The following is a 21,839-nucleotide window of genomic DNA, read 5'->3' as shown; positions in this document are numbered from 1 at the left end:
TTGGCAAATATGCTTTTCCCATGTTCTTATATTCCCGGGGGTGTCTGAGAGCTCCTGATAGGTTAGAGCACCCCCCATCCCCCCACCCCACCCCACAGAGGCCTGGCTGCAGACAGAGGCCGAACAAGACGTCCCAAAAGCATCACTGGCTGAGAACTGCTCTCCCCGCCATCACCAGGGCTCCGGGCAGGAGCTGCCCACCACACCCGCCATCAAACCCTGGCCCTCCTCTCGCCCAGGCACCATGACAGCGACACCTTTGCTACGGAGGCAAAGCTCAGTTTCTGAGAATAAAGGCAGGACTCAACCCATGCCGGTGCCGCCAGCCAGGCACAGTTAGCCAAGGCCGTGCCATCGTTCATCCCGACTTCCCTGCGTTGAGGAAAATACTGCAAATTTGAAATGCACTTTGAATTTAAAACAATCACCTATGGGGACACTTATTCTGAGACTCCTATTTCAGACAGAATACCTCTAATCTTTATAAATAGGGAGAGGGCACATGACTACTTTCCCCTTCAGGTGCTGGGGTCAGCTAAAGATAGCACGGAGCCTGAACTGGAGTGCAGAGATCCGACATCCCAAAGACCTAAAAGAAATAATGATCAAGTTGCAACAGCTGCTAAAAACCTAATGAGGTTTAATGCTGATTGCTTTTCATTATTTAAGAGGAAAAGCCATGAGACATATCAAGAGGTGATTCAAGCTACAAATATGTGTGCACTGGTATTTTTCCTGTTAACTATATACAATCTTCATGAGGAAAAGCCATGACGTTTGCAATGTTTTTCATATTAAAATAAATACAAAAAGCTTTTTTTCCCCTATTTCCTCCCCCCTGTAAAAAAGAAAAAAAAAATATGCCAGGATAGGCTTTTTAAACTTATTATTATTGAAGGAGTAGAAATAAATGAAGAGTTCCAGAAAAGTCTGAGTTAAAGGTTCTGTTCCAAGCAAACGGCATTTTTTGTTTTGCAATTTTGGGACTAAAGCCCAAAGCTATTAATATTTCTACGTGATTCTGGCCTCTGCTGTTATAAATGTAAATAGAATTCCTGGTGTCTGAGTCCTCTGGCTTCTGCTCTCTGAGCGCTGACCTCTGAAGGAGCAGTTGTTCCTTCCTTGGCTCCCAGCCCCTAACCCCCCACAAGGACGCAGCACATGGGATGGAGCCCTGGTATTCAAGAGGAATGGCGTGTTCTGTAAGATGATATATATCTCTGTTTGCCAAGAGGTGGGGGACTAGGAAACACACGACTTAGTGCAACCAGAGAATTGCAGAGAATAATAGCGGCAGGCCATAAAGACGGGTGCTCTCGTTGTATCGAGCCAGCAACTGCAGCCCGGAGGAACCCAGAGGCTGGCCCAAGGCTGCACAGGAGAGCAGAGCTGGGGCCTGACTCCTGGGTCCCTCCCCGCCCCAGCACCACTCCAGGTCCCACAGGCGGGGGTGACTGCAGAGACAGTGACTCTCCAACACGTACACTGTGGGAGCAGGAATGTTCAGCACAGCAGCCGGGGGTCCTCTGGGGCAGCTCTGAAAAAGCTGTCTGTCTGCAAAGACAGCGTTTCCCTGGAGGGTATGTCCCAATATAGCTGCCGCACAGCAGCGGATTCATGAGCGGGCAAATATTTATCCCCTCTTGTGACTGAACTTTTGCCACTTCTTTCACAGGACTATTAATACAGAACAGCGTGATCAGCTCCCACGGCCTTTGCCCATGACCACCTGCCACATCGCTTTCAGCATCACGCTCCGCTTTCAGTACAAAACAGGAAGGAAAAGTGGCAGGGGCAACACAGCAACTGAAACGTGGTCGCAGGGCCTTCACCGTCTTGCACAGTGGAAGCAACCCGTGTGTGATGTGAGAGCTCCGTGTAAAAAGCAGTCACGAAGCTGCGGTATTGGAAGGTAAATACCACACAGGACAGCCAAATGGTCTGACGTCAGCTGAACCCAGGGACGGATGCACAAGCCAGAGGTTCACCCTAGTCCTCATTCGTACCACGCTTCGCTCTCTTTCTCACTCAGAATAAGTGGCATCTTCATGGTGAGGTGTCATTTAAACTGCCCCTTCCATTAATACACAAAATGACAACAACAACAACAACAACACTTTCACCTCTGACTCAAAATTTAAGAGTGGAGAAATTCAATCAAGCCTGTTTCAAAATAAACATTATCTCGCATTCATACAACAGAGCCTTGTATTCTTTTTGGAGGGGGAGACATGTTAGAAAAGTAAAATTCACATCCAAATAGCCGTGGTAAGACTTAGAAGAAAAAAAAGTATGCGTGAAGAAATTAACTACAAATGAATATTCAAGGCATCTTTACCGGCTTATTCCAGTATTCATAGCGTGTCTTTCTTCTTCCTTTGTGTTTCCCACTAAATTTAGCCCCAAATATGCGCCCAACCGGAAGTCCATCCAATGGGTTATGCCAGTCCCTAAAGTCAGAGAGATATTGAGCAGAAGGGACTGCCTATATGTGTTTCTTCTACACAGTTGATGGAAGTTTCAGAGGTAGAATGGTTTCAAATATTTACTCATCACCTACTGGTAGCCAGGCATGGTTACATGCCCAGGGTAAGGCAAAGGACAAAACCGTGCACTTGTGTTCGTGGAGCTGACCTTCTAAAGGGAGAAGGGCAATAATAAAAACAAACAAATAAAACTTTATATGAGGTGGTGTATAATGGAGGACAAGAAAGTTTAAGGGTTTAGACAGTCCAGGGGATACTATTTTAGGGAAGTCAGAGAAGGGTTCTCTGGGCAGATTAGCATCCAAGTGAAGTGAGGAGTGAGTCTAGGTCAGAACAGCAGAAGAGTTAAGTATATAGTCCCTGAGCAGGAGTGTGATTGTTTGTGCAAGCAATAGTAAGGAAGTCCGTCGGGCTGAAGCAAAGTGAGCCAAGACAAAGTATTAGGAGTTGAAGTCGGAGAGATGGCAGGAGCCAGATCTGCAGGTCTTTGTAGAATAAGAATAGGGACTTTGGAATTTTTATTCTGGAAAGCCACTAAAAGGCTCCAAGCAGAGAACTAATATGATCCAACAGATTTTTGAAAGGATCCTTTAGGTGGCAGTATTGAGAACAGTATAGGGAATCGGGGATCAAAGCAGGGAACCAAGTAAACTTACTGCAATTGTCCAAGTAAGAGATGATGGCAGTTTGGACCAGGCAATAGGTGGGGAAGAATAAAGCTGAGGGAGGGCAAGTTGAGCAAGAAAAATCAAAAGTCCTGTTTTAGGCATGTTAGCTTCAAGATCTCCAAAGAAGAAAAAGTCCACTAATCACTATGTAAAACAAAAGATGAATTGAGAGTAATTACACACAACTTATAAGGCACAGTCTGTCAGAGCAAAGCTCTCCAAGTGTTTGGGGATTGGCTGATTTTAGCCAGGGAAATGTGGTCTCTAGACTGTATCTCGAAGTCACTGCCTGGTTCTCAGAAGGTCATGTACTCATGGGAAGCTGTCATTTATTGGTTTGGCCACGTTAAAATTTGTTCCAGTGGTTGCATGTGGCCCAAGAACAAGCAGTGCTTTCCTGGGAAGGCTAGAACATTTTAATTTCATACCTGGTAGATATCCAAGTGATTGATTTTTGCAATCTATTTCCAAAATACGCCACATTTACAGTAGATATTTCAGAAAACGGGATGTAAAATAATAAGGACACCAACTTGTTCTTATTAGAAAAGTGATTGCATTTTTGGAGCAAAAAAGTCATGCTAAATGGATCAGGTGGTTCTCTTTTAACTGAAATGGCAGAACCTGGTATATATACTTACTTCCTCAAAAGTTGCAATATTCTGGCAATTGTAGAATAATCATACCAGGAAGAGAACAGCTAAGTGAATCCACTTTAAAATAACACCAAACATATTAAATAGCAGGGAGCAAGTTGCAATGAAAATCTTATCTTAAAAAATAAACTAAGATATATTTTATTTTACATTTCACAAAATTTAAGTTATAACCGCCACTCTGCCCTAATAACTAGAACAAAGCAAAAATGGATTCTGCTGACATTTTGGGGCACACTTTTTCTGACCAATCACATAACATGATCCAACATCCTTGAATTCACTTTTGGCTTCGGCAACATAAAGAGGTTCATTTTTGCAAATATATTAGAAAGAGTCATCAATTTTTCCTAAAGGCCTCTCCTAACCTTTGTGGTCCAAATGTACTTTTTTGAAGTCCCACCTTGTCATTGTCCTCGTTAATACCCCTTCTTCAATTTGTCAGTGGTCTAATTATGCTGGCGCCTCATTAGCCAGATTCCAACAGTTCAGCACTATAATTATTTTTTTAGTATCATCAGGATATTCTACATCTTTAGCCACATTTGCAAGTTCATTTCACAAGAAAAACTATGTTCTATTTGCACTGTATTACAGGATCTGCACATCATCTGGCAGTCAGCAAGGAATGGACCAACAAAGAGGGAGCTCAGAGGAACAGACACACAGAAGAGATCCTTGAGTAGAGGTCCATTTTATAAGTAGTTAATTAGAGGATATGCCAATGTTGTGACAACTTTTACTTTCCTATGCAACCTCATAACAACCTGGTCTTGGATACCCAGCACCCTTTGTACTTTCCTGGACAGGCAGGTGAAATGGAAAGGGGGTGGATTTATTTTCTAACTAGACTCTCCAATAGATGACATTATGGCTGAATGAAAAGTTGGAAGATCAAAATTTGCTTTTGTACTCTGCCATGAGTCAAGATTTTTGACCATGTGTAACCAGGAGTAACCTCAGCTTCAGGGATGCTACTTTCACTTGCCCTCTGAGATGTACCACGAGGTGTCTGCAGTGCTTACTGTGTTACCTTATCTCACCCTGGATTAACAACTCCCATCTCATTTCAGATGCCGCCTCGCAATCTTCACTTCTGAGAACAAGGGAGTAATCATAGGCCAATCTTGGGAAATGCACCCAGAAAGGAAGTATCTAGAAGTATGGTTTAGAGGAAGACTGCAGTGGGGAAGAATGAAATAGAACAACAATAAGAACAGCATCACTGGGGCATAAACTGACAGAAGACGTGGAAGGGCTCACACTCCACGCGTGACACAAAATTCCAATCAGCTATATCCTCAGGGTAAAACTGAATGGCATAACATCCTGAATGTGTCCAATCTCGTCTACAGCCTGAATTGGACCAAAGACCAAAGTCCACACCCCTCAATCTCCCCCAGTCTTTAGTTGTAATAATATAAATAGTTTATATCCACCATATTTTCCCTTGTATCGGGATAGTGGATAATTGTTTTGCTGACCAGAGTAGATGCTGAGTCCCTAGAAGAAAGGGATCATGTGTTTTATTCATCTTTGTATTTTCACTCTCTTCCTTCCCCAATGCTTATTCCCTCTCTTCCTTGCACACAGTAGATATACAAATGTATTCAAATGCATTGAATCCAAGCTTTCCAGCCAACATTAAATCTGATGTTGGCAAAGAAATAGGATAGGAAGCTATACCAGAAAAGTCCCTGAGATGTAATTCTTCTGTAAGTCTAAATTTAGAGGGGGGTGGGGGGGGGGGGAGGGGAGGTAATTCTGACTATCTTAGCAAGGTCATATGGGGTGAGGAACAATGGAAGACCTTTACACTTAAGCCATCTTTGACCCAACCTTGCTTTTAGAATAGAACTGAACGTAACAATCCATCAGCAGCCAAAGGATGACATAAAAGGATGCCCTTGATGTTCAACATTCCTAAATTCCTTCTCGTACTATGAAGGCAAAGAGATCTATAATCATCTCTTCCTAGTTTGAAGATTTCCAGGGACTACTCATGTTGCAAGCCAGTAATTCCATCCAATCTAAGATGCCTCATTAATCACTAAGAATTTGAAAAGGTCCTGACAAGAGATCTCTTAACTTCAGAATTGTTAAGATCTTTTCAACTGTTGGATGCCAACCCTTGCGCAATTAGTTTCCCTAACAATTCCTGCATCTAGTGCCCTCAGAGTGGGGACACAGTGACATCTCTCACATCTTTAATTCTGGAAGTATTCTTCCTTCCTCAAAGTACTGACCCAATAAATGGTCTATGAGACATCCGTTGAAGAGTCCATGAGAGCCGTCTTCACAATGAATTAAAGAACGTCATTTCCTAATACCATTTCAGGCATAATTATTCTGCTACTAACCATCGTTGTACTCTGTTCGAGCTCAGGGAGAAAACAGTCCAGGGCAATTTCAGGGCCTTTGTAGTGTTCATTAATCTTTCAACAATCTGAGTATACTGTCAAGAACTGAGCAGGGACCCGATTCCATAGCCATGATAAAGATTTTAGGCTTTTTGTATCATCTGAACCAGTCCTATAATCCTCTGCTTAAATCAGGTACAAAGACATAATAGATGCAGTCCCAATCCTGGATTGCTTTAAACTAAACAAATGTATTTGGCAGCCACTGTCCAACCCTTGAATATTTAATACCAAATAAGCCCCTTCTAAAGATCAAATCGTTAGGCTGCCACTTAGGCATGTTTTGTAGCTGATTCATCATGGAGGACCCACCGGGATACTGTTCTATTTAAAGTCAGCTATTGCACTGGACCAAGCCAAAGTCTTATCTTGCTCAAGGCATTAAATTCTTAATATTTCTCCTATTTTCCAACAGGAGTAATTTTTTCCCATCTCACTGGGGCAGAATTCAGATATCTCAATCGAGTCACAAAGCGATGCAGAAGATTCGCGGTTCTTTATAGGCATCCTTTCAGCCGCTGCTTGTCAGGAGAGAGCCTGGGCCTCCAGGGAAGAGTAGAAGGCAAGGTCCTATCCATGTAACAATGCTGGGAGCCACCTTCGTAACTAGCAGCAGCATAACCAGCTCTCACTTCAAGCAGCCCAGAATGAATAGAAAATTCAGTCCTGACTACAATCCAGCACTAGTCAGTGGCTCACCGAAGACGCCTGATGTTTGTGAGACAGAAAGAGGTCTTGCTAACCCTTCCCCATAGTTCCAACACTGCACTTGTGTTAAGACAATGAAGATCAATAGAGGGAACATTTAACTTGGTCCCGAGAAGAAATATCATCATTGGGCTGTACTGGGGGGTACACATTCATCCTTTCCCCAAGGTCAAAGCTGGGGCAGCCCATTTAATCAGTCCTTGTATCAACTGAAAAAGTGTACCATGAGGATGTTGGCCAGGGGATTACGCAGTGTCTGTTTCATAAGGACCCTGGAAATAAACTCCTGAGTATCCAAATTCATAGTAAGAAAAATAAGAAAAACAGTGTAACATGGGTGTTTTCCCATTTTACCTCATCTGTCACAAAATTTGGCAAAATTCAGTATTTAATCAGAGTGATTTTAATGAGATCACTTGCAATGCCTATTCATTTGCCTCCTTCTAAATGATATTTGTTCTGTTTTATCCTTTAAGTATGTTGTATCCAATCTCATAAACTGCTTCAAACCATATGCTAAAAATAAGATATATAAGATATGCCATTCATGTGTAAATTGTTGGTCTTTTCTGCGACAGTCTTACCTGCATATGAGTCTATTTTTCACCAAGGCTGTAAAGATCTCCTGAAATAGTTTATGCTGCGGATGTTTACTGAAGTTTCTCTCATTCTTGTAGTTTATACTGAGATTAAACAAACAGAAAAGCATTTTGTAATAAAAATTATTTAGCCTGTCTCAAAGTTAGCAATGCAGGCAAAGATCATCTATATTCATGCAAATATTGAAGGATTCTCAGGATTTAACACATTATTAAAGGCACATGTCCACTGTTAAAAAAGGATTAAATTATAAAGCTAATAAAGATTATAATCAAGCATATATATTTCATTTTACCATTTAACTAAAGGATTCCCTATAAACACTTAATAGCTAAACTTGTTCAGAAGGAGGAAAAGCGTAAGCAAAGAGAAAGAATGATTAGTGCATATTATCTAGACACCGCATTAGGCTGTAAACAAGTTTCTGTGGTTGTTGATTGTTTGCATATGGCGTGTGTGTGTGTGTGTGTGTGTGTGTGTGTGTGTGTGTGTTTAACAAAGTCTGGAGATATCCCATTTTCGGCTTCTTTTTTCTGATATTACAACCCATTAAAGAAGTTATAAATACTACTTTAAATTATAAATTCCACTTTAAAACTGGGAGAGGATAAGAGATAATGCACAAAATGGTGGCACTGCTACAAAATATATGTTATTTTTGTGCATATTAAAATAGACCAATTTTAAGATCTAAGCCAATAATCTGGAATTACATGAACACATCACCTCAAAGGCAAGTACTATAGCCTTATGTTGTCATTTGTACTGTTCTTCCTTTGCAGTCTTTCACTGGTCATTGGACAGCGTGTCCCTACCCTAGCCAGGCGAGGGCATTCTTAGCACATGGATACCAGTAGACTGAATATGTAAGCATTTTTAAAGAATTTAGTATTCCTCACTAAATATAAACCATTTACTGTCGTATGCCTTTTGTAGACTATTAAATTCATTGCCATAAAATGACAGGGAGAAGAAATCTAGGTCAAATAAATAAATGATCATTCTAGAATATTCATGTTGATATTTCATACCATTCATTATTTACACAGCACTTAGTGCCAGATGACCTCAGCACATTGTAAAGCCGAGAGACCCAGCTCCTGGAAGGGGAGTGGCCCACAAAAATGTGCAACTTCTGGCAGGTCTAAATGGTGACAGGACAGATGAATGTGGGTTGCCAGTTTCAATGTGAAAGGTGAGGTGTAATCCCTTCAACTGAAAACCTCAGTTGCTTTGACAACCACAGTCCTTAGCCACCATATCTGTTCAGAGCAACGGCTTCTTTTATGCCTCCTCATTGCTGGCAAGGCATGGACAGACCAAACGCTGAAGACAAAGCCTGGAATCAGCTGAGCCAGGCCAACAACTTGGAACCATTTCCTCATAGAACAAATGCCGGAGGTGTCTCAGCAAGGTGTCCTGAAACTCCCATGTCGGTTCTACCTAAAGCCACTAAGCTGTTATTTACACACTATTTCTGGGAATGGTTTAAACACTGAAATTATTAAGAATTCCCATGGTAAATTCTGAAACACTTGTAAATTTTAGCTCCCGTGACAAACAAACAAAGTTTTGGGCTAATTAGAATAGGTTGTTGAAGGCAGGGGAGATACTGGATTCTTACCTAAAATTTTCAAGTTCGACAGCTTCTGTGGACTCATGCCACTGACCTCGGGTTCTGTGTCCACCCACCTTGATGGCAGGCTCAGACTTCGTCATGCTATTTTGGGCACTATCGAAGTTAATGGCTGGAAGCTACAGAAATAGAAGCACGGAGCCCGTGAGGATAACAATCCAGCACAGAATAAACAAAGTAACAAAATGGGGGAAGGGGTAATTGGAGGCCGGATAAAGGGAATGAGTTTTTTCCCAAAACAATAATTAACATGATAGCCAAGTCAAATTTAGGGGTTTTCCAAGATTTAAACATCTTTGACTTAAACATTTACTCTTTCTGCCTTATGCTGTTTTATGTTTCTTCATTGCTTGTAACGCCACCTGTCATATCTTACAGTTATTTATGTATTTTCAGTCTCCCTTGATTATAACAGCAGCTCAACATGAACCAAACTTGCTCGTCTCAGGGCACCTGGGGTTTCAGTCGGTTGAGCGTCCGACTCTTGGTTTAGGCTCAGGTCATGATCTCACAGCCAGGAGATTGAGCCCCAAGTCAGGCTCTGCACACAGAGAGCGGAACCTTCTTGGGATTCTCTCTCTCCCTCTCTCTCTCTGCCCCTCCCCTGCTTGCACGTATGCTCTCTCTCTCTGAAAATAAATTAACTTAAAAACAACAGCAGCAACAACAAGAACAACTAGGGGCACCTGGGTGGCTGAGTCGGTTGAATGTCCGACTTCAGCTCAGGTCATGATCTCGCAGTTTGTGGGTTCGAGCCCCACATCAGGCTCTGTGCTGACAGCTCAGAGCCTGGAGCCTGCTTGGATTCTGTGTCTCCATCTCTCTCTGCCTGTCTCTCTCTCTCACTCTCTCTCTCTCAAAAATAAATAAACATTAAAAATTTTTTTCAACATGTAGGGGGGTAGTTCTGGGGAATCCCCAGCTCATGCTGTGAGGACAAACAGCCCTGTGGAGAGAAGCCTCCCACCCACAAACAGCACCCATTGCCAGCTATGTGAATGAGCCACCTTGGAAGCGGTGCCCCAGTTGATGTTGAAAGAATCATGGCTAGTGGGCACCCGGTGGCAGAAACCTGAACCAGAACCATCCAGGCTAACTGCTCTGAATTCATGACCTGCAGAATAGGTAAGACACAGTAAATGATCGTTGTTTTAAACAACTAAGTTTTGGAATGATTTGCTATGCAGTACTGAAAAATAAATCCACCACAGAATAAACTACGAATCTGCAAGTCCATATGATACAAATAAATAAATAAACAAAACATGCCAGAGAAATATAAAACCGTGCCCCACATTCTGGCCGCATTAAACCGGTCACTTGTCCCAGAAACTACCGTAGTGTTTGACCACTCCATGCCTGGGCATGTGCTGCAGACTGATTCCTGATCACCTTTCAGGGCTCAGCTCAGCCTCCTGGTGAGCACCCGCCTGAGCCTTCCCGGCAGAGCTGTTCACTCCGTCCCTGGTGGCGTTACTGTGTGGACCTCGCTTATAGCACCTATCATGCCTGATACCCACCTCTGCCTTCAAGGTCAGAGTCCCGTGGGGTGGGGGAGGGGTAAGCCAGCACGAGAAGAGGCTGCAAGTTGAGTGAACCAGGGTTTGTTGTGGCAGAAAGTAAGGGAGAGACAGGGTGGGCCACGGACCAGGATGCCAAGAGTATTTCAGAGTATTCCAGACAGACTTTTACAGGCTGCAAGACAGAGGACATCTGTGTGTACTCCAGAAAATGAGAGGTACCTGAGCAGCCTGACTAGCATGAGCGGAAAGAAGAAAGACTACAGGATGAAGCACAGAACTTTCCTAAAAATTTGACTGTGTCACTTCTGCTTGGAAATGTCAACATTCCCTGTTGCTTATGGGCTCATACAAAATCGCAGATGGGCCTTCAGACGCTGCCCAATTTCCTCTAGTATTATGTATCACTCCTTCCAACAGAAACATCCAGTCACCATTTTACTGAAATGCTTGTTATTTTCCTTGCTTCAGATACCGGATCATTCTACTCATTTCACCAATAATACCTTTCCACCAATTCCACTGATGGAAAACCAGCCCATTTCTTCAAGAACCATCTCCTTCCCTGTGATCTGAGCCAAAAGTGGCCTCCTTATGCCTGTCAAAATCCATACACCTACTGTCTGCACCCTTCATTCAGGATTCCTGTCTTGCCTGGTCACATCTATAAATGTCTCTTCCATACCTTATCTCTCAGAACACGAACACTGTGCCTTATACCTTTTCTTTCCACAGTATTTATCAAAACTTCTTCTATTTCGGGGCAATTAACTAATCTGTAATTTGTTTGTTCTTCATTTGTTCTTTCTTCTATCTTTTTTACTTACTGCAAACCGATTTCTCAGCTCCCCGTGGCCTTGAATGTAGGGGGGTGAAATCTGAATTCCAGCTCTTGGCAGATTACTTCAATATTTGTGAAAACCTCTGGTGAAATCTCCAGATTTCATTTCACTTTGCTTCAATAACCCTGGGGCAATTCCTTTCCTTGAATGATTTGTTTTACCAGGTTAGGATTATTGTAACCTTGTTATGACGAAGGGGGCTCCTCTGTCCCCTCAGTGCATCTCTGTCCCCAGTTCTGTCACACTGTGGGACTGTCCCACAAAACAGCAAACTCTAATGTGGTTAAGCAAGACACACAGAGATACACAGAGCAGTCAAGACAAAGAACGAAAGTAGAACATTGGGACACAAGGAAACAACAGGGAAGTGACTTGGCTCATTAGAGATTCAAATAAAGGACACTCAGTTCTTTGCAATTCTCTGCCTAAACCGCAAAGCAAATTTCCTCTGCAACAGATTAATTGGCCATTTTTGGTCTATTTGCAAATAACAGGCCAGGTCTTGTTAGAACAGAAATTCAGGTGAGTGAGCCTTAATCCCAAATTACCCTTTTCAAATTGACTGCTAAAAATCTCAGAGCCAAACGTGTGGCCCACTTGCTTATTTCGATGGGCATTTCTGCCTCACTAACTACTTTGTCCCTGACCCTTGTTCTTCTTTCTTCTTTGGTCTTGGCTTCAATTTATCATAAATTGTCATACTCTATGTATATCCATAAACCTCCTTACTTCCTTCTCTCACAAACAAGATATAAACAAATGCTGGATTTGTTCTTTCCAATATCGTTCTTCTCCATATTATTTTACTATAAAGAGAAGAGGGTGTTCAGAATAACATTTATCATTGCTAAATTAAATAGAATTAGGAATGAATTTTGAGAACCTCAGGACCTTCATATTAGTGAGGACATTTTCATTTTTTCTTAGAACCATCTACTTTCTGAATAATTCAAGGATTACAAATATGCATTTTTGTACATATGAAACAGCTGACAAAAAGCTATGCCATGTGAACTTGTCAGACAACAGACTGCAAATTCTAAAATTTGTTAAAGAAGAAGAAACTATTAAATTCACTTTAGTTAACCCCTCCAAGTGTTAACAAGGAAGTGGTGTTGAAAGGGGATACAATAGATCTAGTCAGCATGAACTTCAAAGTTGGAAGATTAGAGGCAAAAACAAAAGAAAAAGAAAAAAAAAAAAAAGACACCACTGGTGTTTCTTTTACCCTGGCCATATGGTTATACATGCTCATGATGTAACTCAATTTTTAGCCACAATTCAATATGAAAAAAACTGACCAAGAACTCACTGAACGAAGGCTACAGTAAACCAGAGGCAAAGTCAAAGTTGCTGGCATTGGGAAATATACAGTCTGGTCTGGAAATAAGACACGTAGACAAGTGTTTCCAAAATGAGGAAGACTATAAGGCTACAACTGTGGGCGGGAAAAGATGCTTTGGGAAGACAGAGATCACTTCGAGAATGCAAGATAAAAGAAAGCTTGTTTGCAGAAGTGGTGTCATTAGATTTGGGTCTTAGAAATAGATAAGATAGTTTAAGAAAGAAATTTGGGAGAAGGACAAATTTGGGAGAAGGGATTGCAAAAGCAATAAATAGAAGTCTCTGACATCATGGTTACATCTTAGGATGGACAGGGAGAAAGATTGGGAACTACAATCAAAACCATATGCTGAGTCACCTTGCTTACTTCTAAAAAAGAATGGATGCGATGTGGGGCAATTGTCCGTGAAGGCTTGTGAGCAGCAAGCCAGGGAGAGTCTTTTAGCAGAGCAGAGATAGACAAAGAGAAAGAGTGACTGCTGACACAGCTGGATGGGAAGAAATTGCTCCTGGGGGCCATAGCACGAAATAACAGAGAAGGATTGATAGGTGAAAAGGTATTTCACAACCGTGTTTACTCCGAATCAAAGATTATCCAACTATTTTTTGAACTGGAATCTCATTTCCCAAGTCATTTAAAAGACAACTCAGTGGGGAGAGGCATATATTGCGAAGATGTAGTGTTTGGGCCCAGACCTGTATTCCAGCCATCAGCTGGCGGTATGATCTCAAGAAAGTCACTTAATTCTTTGTGCCTCAGTTTCCTATTCTGCGAAAGCAGAAGTCGTGGTCACTCAACGGGGTGATGCAAATAAAGCACCAGACGCAGGGATCCCTAAACAGGATCTATACTATTTGGCCTTCATATGCCATCAATTCACTAGAAAGTCATCCTTGACTATAAATAACTAGATGAAAATGTTGTGGTTCTCTGTTAGTTTGATGGATATAACAAAATCCATCAAGATTCCTACTATACAAGAGTTCTTCAACAAATTTATTTAGACAAGTATGACATAGTAGACTTTGGTGCCAGGTCACTGGGATTCAAGAACCATCCCTACCATTAGAGGTGCTAACTAAGTGTCTGCTGTTGTCATTATTATTAGCATTGCTGTGCTGTTCTCCAAATCTTCACAGAGAGCCTCTCATCTCATGATTCTCCAAAGTCTTACAGAAGTAAAACCAAAAAGAAAAGTTTAAAGATAAATTCAAGCAGAGGTACCATTCTTTCTCCGTCTGATAAAAATATAAAAAAGCTGGGGCACCTGGGTGGCTCAGTCGGTTAAGCGTCGACTTTGGCTCAGGTCATGATCTCATAGTTTGTGGGTTCAAGGCCCACATCAGGCTCTGTGCTGACAACTAGGAGCCCAGAGCCTGCTTTGGATTCTGTGTCTCCCTCTCTCTCTGCTCCTCCCCCACGCATGCTTTGTCCCTCTCAAAAATAAATAAATATACATTTAAAAAATTAAACATATATATATATATAAGCTATCAGAAAAATAGCCAAATTGACTCTTTTCCCCTCTGAATTTTCAGTGAGATAAAATTTGCAGCAAACATCAAGAGTCGTGCTCTAGGAACTGGGTAGCATGAGGTGGGGTGGAGGGGAGAAGAAAGAAAATTCAGTAATTTGTGTTTTGGAAAACATCAAGTTCCCAAAACTCCAAAAAGTCAAACGGTAGGCATTCAATAGAACAGTATACTGTTTCTAGACTGAAGAGCTTTGATAATTAGGACACATGGCAATAAACAGAAAATAAAGAGAAGAAGAATGAAAAGGCTGTAGATGCTGAATTCTGGCAGGACTGAACCAGGGATGAGAGAAACAGCCAGATAAAGAAAAACAAAACATATAAAAGAACAAAGAAAAATAGATACACTGTTCATAAAAATGTTAAATTAATCCCTTTGGAAACATGTGAGTTCTCTTTTATCAATGCATGCACATCCTTTGAACATACTACCTGTTGTTTGCTTGATTGAACGTTCAAAAGGCAACGAAGTCTTTTAAGATCTGAATAGTCCCTAGGAGAAAGAATAACACAGTGTCAACCAACCAAAGATTCCAGGTGAACTAGTGGCACCCACCGATGGTGTTGCCCTTCGAGGCCTGCCTGTATAGACTGAAATGTATCCATTTCCTTTAAACCTCTAGAAATGAGCAAACCTTTCAGTAAACACCATAACCCAGAGTAGCCCTTGTCAAAGGTCTACTCTGTTTCTCAAATAGACTCAGTAAGGGGTTACCTGGTGGTGACTCCTTGTTGTTTTTTATCAGTTGGTTTTTCTGTGGTCTTCGCCTTTTTGTCTTGATCAGGCATTGTAAAACATCAATGCCCCAGAATTAACATGGCATTCCTTTCAAAATAAACCAGAGGGGAATACTTTAGTTGGAGTCTGTGCTCCAAAATATTCTCAGGCGAAAGTCACTTTATAATACTTAAGTAGGTAAAAGCTAACATTTATTTCTAACACAACAATAAAAATGTTCATATGAATAGCATTTATTATTTATCTTTCAAAGGCCTTCAGATACATTTAGGGCATAGTTTATAGGTATAATAGCCCATAAGCCTCTGTTTTCTGAGTCATTCTCAGTTTCAAATATTCTGACCCACTGTCTCAACAATTATACGTTTCTGCTTGTCAGGAAAAGTGCCCCCATTAGGGATTTCCAAAATATACATCTATAAGCAAATACCTGAAGCCCAACTAATGTTTTTATGCCATCCTACTTGTCTTTCTCAACAAGTATCCTTAACTATATGCTGCTAATTGAAGGAGTTCTTCTCCATCATAGGTGATCCTTCTAAGAGCCTGGAAAAAGCCCCAGCCATTTGCAAATAAGTGTTACAGTGTCAGAGGTAATACACAAAATTTCACTGGATTTCCAGAATTCCTAAATCTTTCAAACTGCCACCCCAGGTGAGTCAACTGTAGTCAATGAGAACTCAGCAAGAATTGGGTCAGTCCTGCACAGCCCCTGCACTCACTCAAACATCCTGTCAAAAGCAAGCCAACAGGCCCAAAATGGAGTCACTTATGTTAAGCCCCAGGTCACCAAACTTAATTATATTTTCAGCACTCCCAGGTATGAAAATTTAAACTAGCCAATCAGGAATCACCACATCAGCATTAATTAAATAATCTGCCTGATAAACTCATGCTATACCTTTAAAGAAAAGTAACTTTGCAATACCCAATCCACTTTTTGACCAGTGTAACTTCCTTGTTCTTGCTCCCTTCCGCCTGTAAAACTCCTAAGAGCTCCTTTCGATCTGCAAGAGTGGATGTTGTCCAATTCATGAATCACTGAATAAAGTTAATAAGATCTTTTTTTTTTTCCAGCTGAGAAATGCATTTGTTTGTTTGTTTGTTTGTTTCAGGAGTAGAATTTAGTGATTCATCACTTATATATACCACCCAATACTCATCCCAACAAGTGCCCACCTTAATGCCCATCACCCATTTAGCCCGTCTCCCCACCCACCTCCCCTCCAGCAACCTTCAGTTTGTTCTCTATCTTTAAAATTTACTCAATTGAAGTTTGTTTTTAAACAATCTGGACAGTGAGACTGGCCAGCCTGGGAATACAACCCAATAGGCATTTCAATCTTCTAGATAAGTTTTGCTGTCATCATGGTCACTTTTCCCAGGATAAATTTTAATACTGTTTCCCACATCCCCTCAAAAGATAAGTAAGGAATAGTACAGATTACTTAACCAACGAACAGAAGGCAACTTATTTGCTTGCTCTTTTTTTCCTTAATCAATTTCTGATTCAATTGTTTTAATTTCCAGAATAGAAACAAGAAGTTGAAGATACCCATGCTTTCAATTACATAGCAAATACAAAATTAAATATACTATCAGTTTAATTTGATTAGATGTAAAATTTTCCAACTATGCTTTAATGCCACAGCTTGACTTCAGTGTTATTTTCAGGCATGAAAAAGCATGTGTTACTGTCTTATAATCGCATGCCTCCATGTATTGTGAAATCGATGGTCAAAATCCAAGTGTTTCAGAGATATTTAAAGCAAAAAGGAATGTGCCAATGGGTGTTTCACTGCAACAGAATGAAGCAAAACTTCAGTTAAATGTGCAAAGACAGTTTAAGGATTTAAAAATTATTTTTCCAGTATAGTTGTCATATTTATGACAGAGTTGAGCGGGAATTAAGAGTTGGGGACCAAGGCTCTCTTCACAGATGCACACCAACAAAAGCGCAATAGAATATTTTAGAATTGTGCTTAGGATATAACACCACAGACTCATACAATCAATAAATATTTACTGAACATTTACCATGTCCAATCTCCGACTAAAAACTGCTAAAGATAAAACAGGTTACCACAGGCATACTATTCTACCATAAGCACATAAAATCCCACTTCATGACTTCAAAATATGTTTTGTGATGGATTCAGATAGAGATTTGATTTCACTTTCCTCTAAAAAAAGAAAGAAGAAGGAAGGGAAGGAGGGCGGGAGGAGGGGAGAGTGGAAGAGAGGAAGAATGGATGACAGATAATCTGTAAATAATTTCTAAAAGCCCGAGATCCAAGTGCTTTTTATATAGAGATATTAAAATGCTCCCAAATGTTCTAAAATAAATGGAAATCCAGTCAAAATGAATAGCATCTGATTTTACTTTTCCCTCCCGGGCACAGGGAAAATTCCACACTGGCCTGCTGGCTTCCAATTCCCGTGCAAACCATAGCTACAGACTGTGTTCGAAGGAGGAAACGAAAGCCACAAAGATTAGCACATGAAAACGTGTGGAAAAGCTCACTGGCTGCTTCTGCCAGCCTTGGAGAGCATATCTATCCAGATCATACCCTGCTAAACACCCCGCCTTATTCCCTTGTTTAATCTCCATAATTTGATTGACCTGGTGTGTGAACAGGAAATAATCATCTAATAGTTTTATCAATTTAAGATTAAAGTCTACTCTGTGAGCTGGAAGAGTGAGAATAGATAAGTCTCTGGAAACGTTTCACTTAATTAAACAGTAAACAAATCCACCGGAATCGGTAGAAACAGACAATTGCCTTAGGATAAAAAAACAAAATCCTTTCCACTTGATGGCTGGTGAAATGGAAAGTATTCTGAAGAAAACTTTGAGAAGTTGAGAATGCTGAACTATTTCCTCTAACCCCATTTTAAATGAACAAAAATGATCACGTTACACCGACGGTTATAATCCAAACCTGGGAATGGCGGGGAGGGCAGTTTACATCAAGTCAAGACAATTTATTGGGGAAGGGTCCTCCGGAAAGATCAAGCAAGGGTGCTCCCCAAAGCCAGAGCTCTCCAGAGGGCAGCCTAGCATGGTTCCACGGGGAGCTCTGGAGTAGAGATTATACCAGTCACTGGTTAAGGGTCCCTGGAGAAGGTCTTAACCGCCACCCATACACTTCTGTCTGGGGGTAAAGAGACTCCAGGAGCTTGGGGGGAGTCCCCCCAAAAGGAGACACAGGAACTGGCTATAAGAAGCAAAGGAACACTGAAGTCAACACCCCGACACACCACCGGTCCCAGGGATGCGACAGGCTCCGGGTGGGATACTCACCTCGTCCCTGTGATCACCAACCACAACGGAAGGGCTGTGGGCGGCGATGGTACGAGAATCTCGCTGTGGATGCACACTCAGCACAGCCTCATGTTTCCCTCTTCTGCTCGACCTTGTCCGTGACTTTCACTTCTCCGATCCTTCCACCCTCTCTCCCTCTTGCTCACTGCACTTCAGCCCTGCGGGCCTTCTCCCTGGCTCATGAAGGTGGCAATCTCACTCCTGCCTGAAAGCCTCGGCACTTGCCACTTGCTGTTCCTCTCTCATTCTCAGGCTGGCTTCTTTGTGTCATTCGGGTCTCTGCTCAGATGTCCCCTCGGTGGTGCGGGCTCCTCTGACAAACCTGTACAACATATTCACCCCCAGAGGCTCATCCTTACCGCATCCACTCTGTTTCCTCTCCTTCTGCAGCTCGTCAGTGTTGGAAATCTTCTGGTCCATTTCCCGTATCCTTGCACCAGACCATAAGCCCCATGTGAGCGGAGATCGTGTCTGTCTTATCCCCAAGTACATCCCCACACGCCAAATAGCAAATGGCGTGATACAAGCACAGTACAAAAGCTCAGAAAACATTTGGGTCATAATCTGTAAGGAGTGGCTAAGGTATCTTTCGCAAAGTGCATGAATTATTTGCTTTTTAACAATTATTTTAGGATCGTAGGATAATAACCTCCTTGAACCTCCCAAGCCTGGCACTCCTCCTCAGTGTCCTAGGGCAGCTTGGACTCCCCACATGCACAAAATATTGCAGTTGCCTGATTCCCCCATAAAGCAGGAATTGGACCTCCCTTATTTTTTTTATTTTTTTTTTCATGTTTATCCATTTTTGAGAGAGAGAGAAAGAGAGAGAGCACAAGAGGGGGAAGGGCAGAGAGAGAGGGCAACACAGAATCTGAAGCAGGCTCCAGGCTCTGAGCTGTCAGCACAGAGCCTGACGTGGGGCTCAAACCCATGAACCGTGAGATCATGACCTGAGCTGAAGTCGGACACTTAACCGACTGAACCACCCAGGTGCCCCTGAAACTCCCTTATTCACCACACACAAGGAAGGCAAACAACAAATATTTACTGTATAAAAAAATTTAATGGATCAATGGATAATAGAACTATTTCAAAGACAAACCTGTGTCATTACTCGTTTAATTCAAAAATCTTTCATAAATCTTCCTCATAAATCAAATCAACTGATGAATATTTGTAATGTTATAAAAGTCTTGAACACACTGAGGAATTATCTCAATTATTTAGTCTTCAGGAGGAAAACTGGAGTTTTATATAAGATAATATTCATGAACAGTGCTTTTTAAACAACTTATTAGGTTTTTTCAAATTCATAAATCTATCGTGGACCAATACTGTCGGTCCATATCCTGTTCAGCAAAGTAAGCCCGCTGATCATGTGCTTAAATATCGCAGCAATGTTGAATTGCTGTAAACATTTCTAAACACTCTCAATTTTGTACTTGTCTCCTCGTGGACCAGTAACATACCAGTCTGAAGACCACCTGAATAGCCTAGAAATCTGAAGTCTCTCCTTCCAAAGAGCAATCTTGATTTCACAGCAATCCTAGATAGATGACTGTCTGAGAACCACTGCCCCAAGGGTAGAGCCGGAGAGGACCTGAGTAGCTGTGGATTCCAGGACAGCCAGGAGAGGGTGAGAGTGAGCCCGGGGAAAGGAGAAACAAAGCCAAGAAGACTGAACGTGGGCTCCCCACTTCAAACCAGAGCGGTCCCACCTCTCTGGGGCTCTGTGTACAGTTTCATTTGAGAAAAGGGTTCCACTGCTAAAAAAAAAAAAAAAAAAAAAAAAAATTTGAAACCCACGCATTTTCTGACATTTATTTTACAGAGGAGACGAGGCCAAAGAGATTACAAGACTTGCTACATAAACACTTGTGTTCAGGTGGATTTTCCTTTGATTCTGAGTGGGAAAACTGAAATTTAGTATTTTTTTTCTTAAAAAAAAAAGGGAGGGGGCACAGAAGTGAAAGATTATACATAAAATCCTAGTGCATATTACTTTCAGAACAGAAACTTTCAGTATTTTTCCTTTTGCCCATTTCAGTCATGGGACCCAAATACTATCTCAGAGGGAGGAGAAATGATCTCTCCATGCCTCACAGGATCGCCAAATGAGTTTGATGTTTACAGTCCTAGTCAAGTACAGACATAATCACAGTACTGACTCATTGTTGAATTTTTTAATCCATTTCAAAGAGACTCTCAAAAGTAATTCCTATCTTCTATTGTCGTTTGAAATGTGGGTTAATGCTAAAAGAAGTCCCCAGAGAAACACACCTCATTTGCTCGTGATCTCTTGGTAATTGCAGGGTAAACACATATAACAGAGAAAGAAATCTGGGCTACGGTAAAATCACCTGACTGACTGTAATTAATCTAAACTGTACAATATAAACCCACTGACTAAATAATGTGGTGGGTATTTGTGACATGGTTTTCAGATTCTCTACCCGGAAATTCTTTTTTATTCCACAGTTGATCTTAACTTAAGATCCTTAAATGGCCTCATCTTTACTAAAGATAAAACAGAAAAGTCATTTGATTCATTATGGAAAATAGCTCCAAATCCCACTAATACCTTTTTCCTTATTAATCACTTAGGCTGCATCTTTGGAAATACCACACTTTATTTACTACATTTACTAATGGTTAAGATAAAAACAGCACTTGGAAAGTAATAACAGTAAGAGAGTTTAACATGACTCCAGTTAATTACCACTTGGGCTACATCAGGTTTATTATTTTGAAAAAACACTAAAATAAATTGTTATAATGCTTACCACAAAAGGAACTTATAACTTCCTTGTACCAACACAAGGGAGTCCTTACTTCCTTTGATGAATGACAGTTAACCTCCGTATCAGATTACAAATTGCAGTTCTGTCTGTGCTCAAGTAGACATTAAAGAAACTGAGAAAACTTTCTGCCCCGTAACTAGTGGCAGTGAAAACGAGACATCATTTCTCTAAGTCCTTTACTGTGGCTTTTTTTTTTTCTCAATATTCCTTTAATAGTGGCTCTTTGAAAACAAAGTAGTTAAAATAAGATACAATTTATGTAAAGAATTTTAACCAGAAATAATAAAACTGTGTTAAAATGAATTCGTTGGGTGTTAATTTCTTAATCTTGATCATGCCACGGTGATGCAAGAGGCTAACACTGAGGGAGGCTGAGGGAGGGGTGTAAGGGAACTCACTGTACTATTTTTGCAGCTTTTATGTAAATCTAAAATTATTTCAAAATAAACAAACTGCATCGGCCACTTGAGCAGTTTAGCTCATTAAAAGTGCTGTGAGAATAGAGAAAGTGTTTTCTTTTTACAAAGAATAATAGCCCTTAATCTCACAGAGCTATACT

At 41.2% G+C, this 21,839-nt stretch overlaps 2 protein-coding genes across 17 annotated transcripts in view; one reads left to right on the top strand and one right to left on the bottom strand.

The window, feature by feature from the left end:
- NEK10 (NIMA related kinase 10) overlaps positions 1-21,839 on the bottom strand; it is a 228,850-nt gene that overhangs the window by 195,766 nt on the left and 11,245 nt on the right. For 9 of the 16 annotated variants that reach the window (XR_015239919.1, XM_086674176.1, XM_086674172.1 and 6 more), the window contains exons 2-5: positions 15,131-15,241; positions 14,848-14,908; positions 9,163-9,293; positions 7,523-7,621 (exon numbers count right to left, since the gene is read on the bottom strand). The exons of 1 other annotated variant lie outside the window; for it this stretch is intronic. Coding sequence is in view for 13 of the 15 variants with exons in the window: in XM_086674176.1 (XP_086530302.1) it covers positions 7,523-7,621; positions 9,163-9,293; positions 14,848-14,908; positions 15,131-15,204 (365 nt within the window). In the remaining 2 variants the exon portion in view is untranslated. Of the gene's footprint in view, positions 1-472; positions 590-7,522; positions 7,622-9,162; positions 9,294-14,847; positions 14,909-15,130; positions 15,242-18,458; positions 19,449-21,839 lie in introns of those variants that run through there. 6 more of the 16 variants (XM_086674165.1, XM_086674171.1, XM_086674170.1 and 3 more) reach the window with 6 other exon arrangements.
- On the top strand, positions 245-5,253 carry LOC147577109 (uncharacterized). Its single transcript, XM_086675625.1, has 5 exons — positions 245-335; positions 1,235-1,580; positions 1,676-1,912; positions 4,408-4,498; positions 4,884-5,253. The coding sequence occupies exons 1-4, from the start codon at positions 245-247 to the stop codon at positions 4,490-4,492; spliced, it is 759 nt and encodes a 252-aa protein (XP_086531751.1). The 3' UTR covers positions 4,493-4,498; positions 4,884-5,253.

This window comes from Puma concolor, chromosome C2 (assembly GCF_028749965.1).
Source record: "Puma concolor isolate L17-30 chromosome C2, mPumCon1.1.hap2, whole genome shotgun sequence".
Taxonomy (NCBI): domain Eukaryota; kingdom Metazoa; phylum Chordata; class Mammalia; order Carnivora; family Felidae; genus Puma; species Puma concolor.
Note: the sequence above shows the minus strand (reverse complement) of the source record. Positions and strands in the feature narration are given on the sequence as shown.

Coding starts and splice junctions, on each gene's coding strand:
- LOC147577109 (XM_086675625.1), top strand. CDS start 245: ATGACAGCGACACCTTTGCTACGGAGGCAAAGCTCAGTTTCTGAGAAT. Junction 336..1,234: donor GGTGCCGCCAGCCAGGCACA/GTTAGCCAAGGC, acceptor GTTTGCCAAGAG/GTGGGGGACTAGGAAACACA. Junction 1,913..4,407: donor CGAAGCTGCGGTATTGGAAG/GTAAATACCACA, acceptor ACTGTATTACAG/GATCTGCACATCATCTGGCA.